General features: G+C 42.0%; 1 protein-coding gene across 1 annotated transcript; it reads right to left on the bottom strand.

Annotated features, from left to right (window-relative positions):
- Positions 1 to 347: 347 nt before the first annotated feature.
- Positions 348 to 7,487, bottom strand: LOC123761759 (protein Star-like). The gene is made up of 2 exons (XM_045747941.2): positions 6,907 to 7,487; positions 348 to 1,989 (listed from the first exon to the last, which is right to left on the bottom strand). The coding sequence occupies exons 1-2, from the start codon at positions 6,997 to 6,999 to the stop codon at positions 1,144 to 1,146; spliced, it is 939 nt and encodes a 312-aa protein (XP_045603897.2). The 5' UTR covers positions 7,000 to 7,487; the 3' UTR covers positions 348 to 1,143.
- Positions 7,488 to 8,581: the final 1,094 nt, after the last annotated feature.

Genomic DNA, 8,581 nt, shown 5'->3' with positions numbered 1-8,581 from the left:
ACAACACTTAAACACAATACTGTATAAACTACTTATACCCAATACCTATTCAATACTTACACCAAAACTGTTTAAATCACATATACGTAATATTGTATGCGACACTTATTCCAAAACAGCTCGAGTTCGGCATTCCACAAAGGTGCAAGGCGGTAGCTCACGCCGCTCGAGCTGCCTCCTAAACATGTAAATAAAGGTTATAAACCTGCTCCTCCCTTAATGCTCTTGGGTTAGGAAGCTATGGAGACCTGCGTCTGAATTGACGTGGTTTAGTGGAATGATCCTAGACTTCGATGGGGTTGATGGGCTGGGCGGCAACTCCAGATGCACATACATGGGACCAAGTAAAGTCAGACACATATCAAAAAGTTTAATTTTTGCAGGAATTATACAATACAGTGTTTGAACAGCTAACAAGAAAATATTGTAAATTAACACTTATTAAGTTGAATATTTCATAAATTTTCACACCTTTAGTAGATAGGAATATTATTATGTTATATATAATATCTGGTTAATTAGGTGCCATTCTCTTTAGGTGCCTTAATCTATATTATCAATCTTGGTGCCATCTTTATGTCGATGATCAAAGACTTTCTGTAATGGGATTATCCTGCTAGAATATTGATGAATCTCAGCTCTTTAATTGTGTGTTGTTTGATAATACATTTTATGATTTCAAGGGTGGTTGTATATCTCTAGTTTTTGGAAGAAAGTGCTAAGCAATGATGACTATGTAGTATTTGACAGGAATAAGAGACAGACTAAGATTTGGGGGAAAGTGAGATATAGTTCTCAGGAGAAGCTGCTAAGTCAGTACGAGTATGTAGCATTTGGAAAAGATATGCGTATGTTGATCAGGGATAGGATAGAGGAAAGGAATTGTGCCCAACCACTTTAACCATGTGGGAATCGAACGCCAATTCCATTTCTTTCTTTTTTATGCACCCCATATCCATCCCGTGGGGGGCGGTGTAAAGGATTACAGAGGCACATAATCGGTTCAGGAACTGAACCCTTTAGTTCGTTGAGCTAAGCAAATAACAATCTTAACCAGCAAAATGCAACGCCTACACAATACCGACCAGTTCAAGTGGTTGGGCACTTGTGCTTCTACATATTAATTACAAACTCTTTGAAGTTTTAATTTTTTGGAGGTATGGGCATTGCTTGGACTTTTTTCATGATCGGGTCGTCTCCCTTCACAAAAAAATAGTCGAACCCATTTTTGCCAATCAAGACGAATCCTCTGTTCTTCATGTCGTCGACAAACTGGTGATTGAAATCCTTGAAGTGGACTTCCTCGACCACCATGGCGCGGATGGTGATTCTGTCCCAGGGAATATTCTTGAGGACACTTTTCTCCGCCCCTTGTATGTCTAGGGAGAGGAAGTCCACTGTGGACACCTTGAGGGCCAACAGGTAGGACGCCAGAGGGAAGCACTGCACGGCGTAATACGTCTTGTTCGAAGATGATATATAACCATCGTAGATGGTAGTGTTAAGCTTGACGCCGACGAGGTAGGAGGAGACACGACGGTCGACGGCATTATTCTTCTCACGTAGAGAGACGATCACCTCCTCCTTCGGGTGATTCTCTGTCGACAAGCAAGAGAATGATGTCCAAGCCTTGCGGTGCTTGGTTGTCACCATCTGATAACTTTCGGGGTTAGCCTCGATCAGCAGACCTGCCCACCCTAACTCTCTTTCCAGGCGGAGGGTGGTCGATCCAATTTCGCCATCATAGGCTCCGGATTCCACGAAGAATCCCCCACGTTGGTCGCCAAATAGCTTCTTTATGTTGTTTAAAATGAAGGGGTCGTCACCAAAATTTGTATTTTTCAAGTTGTAGGGCTTGGTAGATGGCGGGACCAGGTGCTCGCGACGCAATATGTCCAGGACTCGAGGGTCATAAGGAGAAATCGGTCCACGAAGTCTGTGTCGAACTTCGTCTTGAACCAATAACGTACGGAGTGTTACGCTGCCACTCTGTTGATTACAAATATATATTATTGGTATGGTACACACACACTATAGTGCTTAAGCATATTCATATACAAACACTCTCACTTGCATGCACAGAAAAGCTTTCACAAGAGACTGCTATACAAGCTTGTGCATCAAGCACAGGTAAACAGGAGGGTGGTAAGTGGGAACAGAGAGTACCTCTCTGATAGGATGGTTATGGTGAGAGGAATATGGCCTCAGAATAGAAAGAAGTCGCAAGTGGTATCAGTACCAGCACCAATACTATTGTTGAGCACCACTATGGTCAATACCAGGACCAATACTATTATGAGGTTCACTATGGTCAGAACTAGCATCTATACTATTTATAATATACATAAATAGCCTGAGGAAGCTGATGCATTCAAATAAATATTCATACATGAAGCAAAACCGATGATATGACAACACACGAGGATTGTAAACAGATGCAACGGGGGATCTCGAGGCCCTTCAGAGGTAGTCAAACAAGTGAGAACCCGACTAAACCCTCACACTTCTCCCCAAACGCAATAATGTGATTTGATTTTACCCAATTGATTGTTTACTACTTTTAAAGATGTGCACATTAAAAGAAGTACTTAAAAAAAACGTTGCGCATTTTAAGGGTTAAACAACAACAAATACAATGTGATGAGGTTAAGAGATGGAGAATCATGATCGACTGAGCAATGCTAAATAAAGAAAAGTTTGTGCGACTTTATACAACCCTTGACTGGCATCAAAGCCCTTAACAGGCACCGAAAGGCCTTGACTTGTACCGGAAGCCCTTAACGGGTACCGCAGGAGCCCTGACTTGCGCCAAAGGCCTTTAACGGGTTCCCTTAATGGGAAACTAATAAGGCTGATGTTCAGTATAAAGAATGGCAGAAGAACAGAATATAATGGGAATTTTGAAGCATAGATGGTTCACAGTGATACCATAAAGAACATTATCAGCATAAGAACAGTCCTTGAATGGACAGGACTGAAGGTGTTCTCTAACTGGGAATTGAGTTGATTTGATTTCAGTTGATTCAAGCAATTCAAAATGAATAGACGTTGAGCTATCAGCCGAGAGTTGAACGAAAGTGATCTATCTCCTGCTTGAAGATAAGGACCACATGAGAACACAAACTCACTCACCATGAGGCAGCAGTGAACATGAGAACATAAACATACTCACCATGAGGCAGCAGTGAACATGAGAACATAAACATACTCACCATGAGGCAGCAGTGAACATGAGAACATAAACATACTCACCATGAGGCAGCAGTGAACATGAGAACATAAACATACTCACCATGAGGCAGCAGTGAACATGAGAACATAAACATACTCACCATGAGGCAGCAGTGAACATGAGAACATAAACATACTCACCATGAGGCAGCAGTGAACAAGAGGATACTAACACTCCCTCCCCCTCCCCCCCACCCCCCCAAGCCCTTCCTCCTCCACCAGTTTCCCTGTACCAGATCCTCCCAGCGCCCGCTCACCCCAGACCCCACAGGTCCCCCCCAGAGGAGAAGCAGGAGAGTCAGTTTCAGGGTAATGTACTCGAACATAGATGGGATCACAAGCAAGGCAAGTGAACTAAGGGAAAGAGTACAAGAAGTGAACCCAGATGTAAACGGATTCACTGAAACAAAACTCTCTGGAATCATAACGAATGCTGTGTTTCCCCAGGAGTACACAATAATAACGAAAGAGAGGGAAGGTAGGGGAGGAGGCGGAGTGGCCCTACTCATGAAAAAGGAATGGAGGTTTAAGGAGATGGCTATCCCGGGCTGTGAGGGTTTCAGAGACTACATAGCAGGCACCATGACAATGGGAGGACCAAGGATAGTAGTAGCAGTAATATATAACCCTCCACCAAATGACAGAAGACCCAGTCAAGAGTACGAAAACAACAACATGGCAGTTAACACTATAATTGAGAGGGCAGCCTCTGCTGCCTGTAGAAATAGATCCCACCTGCTCATCATGGGGGACTTCAATCACGGAAGGATGGATTGGGAGAACAAGGAACCGCATGGAGGCGAGGATACGTGGAGAGCCAAACAACTGGAGGTGGTGACTAGAAACTTCTTAACCCAGCATGTCAGTGAACCCACAAGGATGAGAGGAAATGACGAACCAGCGAGACTCGACCTGGTCTTCACCCTGAACGACTCTGACATAAGAGAAATCGGTTTTGAGGCCCCAGTAGGAATGAGCGACCACAGTGTATTGGTGTTTGAGTACCTGATTGAAGAAGGGTTTTTGAACTCGAGGAGGGATACCGAAACCAAAAGGTTAGCATACCGAAAGGGAAACTATGAGGAGATAACAAAATTCCTAACAGATATAGCATGGGAAACAGAGCTCAGGGAAAAGACGGCCCAAGATATGATGGATTACATCACGCAAAAGTGCAAGGACGCAGCAAACAAGTTTGTCCCAGCCCAAAAAGAAAACAGTGAAATGAAGATGAGAAACCCATAGTTTAATCAGAGATGTAGGCTAGCTAAGCAGCAAAGTAAAAGGGCATGGAGAAACTATAGGAATAACAGGACACTGGAGAGCAGAGAAAGATACCAGAATGCCAGGAATGAATATGTCAGGATGAGAAGAGAGGCAGAAAGACAATACGAATTGACATCACAAGCAAGGCAAAGACTCAGCCTAAATTGCTGCATAGCCACATCAGGAGAAAAACAACAGTAAAGGAATAGGTTATGAAATTAAGGATAGGGGCAGAAGGATTCACTACAAACGACAAGAAAATGTGTGAGGAACTGAATAAGAAATTCCAAGAGGTCTTCACCTTAGAGCAAGGAGAAATCCCAGAGATAAGAGAGGGAATAACTAACCAGGCACCACTGGAAGAGTTTGAGATTACCAGCGGGGAAGTAAGGAAGTGTTTATTAGAGTTGGATGTGACAAAGGCTATAGGCCCAGATGGAATCTCCCCTTGGATACTAAAGGAAGGAGCAGAAGAACTGTGTCTCCATAGTGTATAACAAATTTCTGGCAACAGGGGAACTGCCAGAAATTTGGAAAGCAGCTAACGTAGTCCCGATATACAAGAAAGGGGATAGACAGGAGGCACTGAATTACAGGCCAGTGTCCCTAACCTGCATACCATGCAAGCTGATGGAGAAGATTGTGCGAAGAAAGCTAGTGAGCACCGGGAGCGAAAGAAGTTTGTAACACAGCACCAACATGGATTCAGGGATGGCAGGTCCTGCCTCACAGGGTTACTTGAATTCTACGACCAGGCAACAAAAATAAGGCAAGAAAAAGAAGGGTGGGCAGACTGCATATTTTTGGATTGTCAGGAAGCCTTTGATACAGTGCCACACAAGAGGCTAGTGAAAAAGCTGGAGATGCAGGCTGGAGTGAAAGGGAAGGTACTCCGTTGGATACAGGAGTACCTAAGCAACAGGAGACAACGAGTCAGTGTGAGGGGTGAGGTCTCAGATTGGTGAGACGTTACGAGTGTAGTCCCGCAGGGGTCAGTCCTTGGACCTATTCTGTTTCTGATATATGTAAATGATCTCCAGAGGGTATAGAATCGTTTCTCTCAATGTTTGCCGATGATGCAAAAATTATGAGGAGGATTGAAACTGAGGACGATAGTAGGAGGCTACAAGATAACCTAGACAGACTGAGTGAATGGTCCAACAAATGGCTGTTTAAGTTCAACCCAAGTAAATGCAAAGTAATGAAACTAGGCAGTGGAAACAGGAGGCCAGACACAGGATACAGAATAGGAGATGAAGTACTTAATGAAACGGACAGAGAGAAAGATCTAGGAGTTGAAATCACACCAAACCTGTCTCCTGAAGCCCACATAAAAAGAATAACGTCTGCGGCATATGCGAGGCTGGCTAACATCAGAACAGCGTTCAGGAACCTGTGTAAGGAATCATTCAGAATCTTGTACACCACATATGTAAGACCAATCCTGGAGTATGCGGCCCCAGCATGGAGCCCGTACCTTGTCAAGCACAAGACGAAGCTGGAAAAAATCCAAAGGTATGCCACTAGACTAGTCCCAGAACTAAGAGGCATGAGTTACGAGGAAAGGCTGCGGGAAATGCACCTTACGACACTGGAAGACAGAAGAGTAAGGGGAGACATGATCACAACCTACAAAATCCTCAGAGGAATCGACCGGGTAAACAAGGATAAATTATTCAACACTGGTGGGACGCGAACAAGGGGACACAGGTGGAAACTGAGTACCCACATGAGCCACAGAGACGTTAGAAGGAACTTTTTCAGTGTCAGAGTAGTTAGTAAATGGAATGCACTAGGAAGTGATGTGGTGGAGGCTGACTCCATACAGTTTCAAATGTAGATATGATAGAGCCCAGTAGGCTCAGTAACCTGTACACCAGTTGATTGACAGTTGAGAGGTGGGACCAAAGAGCCAGAGCTCAACCCCCGCAAGCACAAATATGTAAGTGCAAATAGGTGAGTACACTCACCATGAGGCAGCAGTGAACATGAGGACACAAACACACTCACCATGAGGCAGCAGTGAACATGAGAACATAAACATACTCACCATGAGGCAGCAGTGAACATGAGAACATAAACATACTCACCATGAGGCAGCAGTGAACATGAGGACACAAACATACTCACCATGAGGCAGCAGTGAACATGAGAACATAAACATACTCACCATGAGGCAGCAGTGAACATGAGGACACAAACACACTCACCATGAGGCAGCAGTGAACATGAGGACATAAACACACTCACCATGAGGCAGCAGTGAACATGAGAACATAAACATACTCACCATGAGGCAGCAGTGAACATGAGAACATAAACATACTCACCATGAGGCAGCAGTGAACATGAGGACATAACACACTCACCATGAGGCAGCAGTGAACATGAGAACATAAACATACTCACCATATGGTAGCAGGCGTAGATGAACATGACGATCAACAACGAACACATAACTTTCAGCAACACTGTCGTGCTCCTCGACTTCGAGAACTCCATCTTCACTCACCTTCTTGTTATGTATATATTATGTTTATAATGAACTTTTACTCACTTTCCTTCAGTTTTATTTCCTCCTAATAAAGTACTTATTTAAGATGGCAAGATTTCTCACGTATTGGTGGAACGTTTTCACTCTTTAACGTTTATTTCCGCAATGAAACGTTCATTTCATTCCACAGTCAATACAAATATTTACTGAAGATGGAATTCTCCTTACAATTTGAGTTTTACATTTTTGTTCACAATGGAACGTTTAATATTTTAATTTGTCACGTATCCTGTATTAGATTTACATTCATCAGAGTGAATGTTTCCAGAAGGCAATGCTCACGTGCTCTTTTCAATATCTGTTTTATAAAGTTAATGCAAATTTCTCATATTATTACACAGCTTTGATTTGGATTGAAGACTTGCAAGTTTTTTAACATTTAACTTCTGCCAACAGCTTTTTCTTGTTTAAGTTGCATGATGTCCTATTTCTCTGAAATCTGAGACAAGTTCTTGAGTGAATAAAGCAAAATTATAATATATTCTGGTAGGTTAAGATTGGGATATATATATATATGTATATATATATATATATATATATATATATATATATATATATATATATATATATATATATATATATATATATATATATATATATATATATATATATATATATATATATATATATTAGTATATTTTGGTAGCAGTCTTTCCTGTAGACATATATTATTAAATATGACCGAAAAAGTAAGATTAATAATTCTAACACGAATTTTCTCAATCTTTCGTACATTACGCTTCACTGTTGGAGGTAAATCAAAAATCAATTCTCCAAAATTCATTTTTATTTCTAGTCTGACGCGACACGGGCGCGTTTCGTAAAACTTATTACATTTTCAAAGACTTTAGTTCACAAATACACAACTGAATAGAACTTACGTATCTCCGATTTTATATCTACATTTGAGTGAGGTGGAAGGGGTGATGTGGCATTAACACAAGACAGAACAAAATGTGGTATTAATAGGGTATTAATTTCATCAACACAGGACAGAACAAGAGTATTAATAGGGTATTAATTTCATCAACACAAGACAGAACACGAAGCAATGGATATTGAATAGAAGTGTTTGTAGAAAGCCTATTGGTCCATATTTCTTGATGCTTCTATATTGGAGCGGAGTCTTGAGGTGGGTAGAATATAGTTGTGCAATAATTGGCTGTTGATTGCTGGTGTTGACTTCTTGATGTCAACTTGAACAACTGTCTTGATGTCTTCTACTTCATGTTCCGCATTGAACAACACCTCGACATCCTCACAGACCAACATCACCTCAGCACTGAAACAAGGATTATCAAGAAACTAACAACATTATATGGAGGACCTATGGCAATTCCACGACCAAGAGATGGCTTCCTGAACCTTGCAGGAATTAACCTCACTGAGGACCAAGTCACTCTCCTAAATATGGGCATAAACTGTCATGTTATGTCCAGACCGAGTGAGATGGCCCGGAAAGTAGAGTTGGAAATTCTGTTGGACGACATATTCGACCTCGAGACATATTTACTGGCGAAGCGACTCAAC

This window comes from Procambarus clarkii, chromosome 16 (genome assembly GCF_040958095.1).
Source record: "Procambarus clarkii isolate CNS0578487 chromosome 16, FALCON_Pclarkii_2.0, whole genome shotgun sequence".
NCBI classification, from domain to species: Eukaryota; Metazoa; Arthropoda; class Malacostraca; order Decapoda; family Cambaridae; genus Procambarus; species Procambarus clarkii.
The sequence above is the reverse complement of the archived record's forward strand: the minus strand, read 5'-3'. Positions and strand labels throughout refer to the sequence as shown.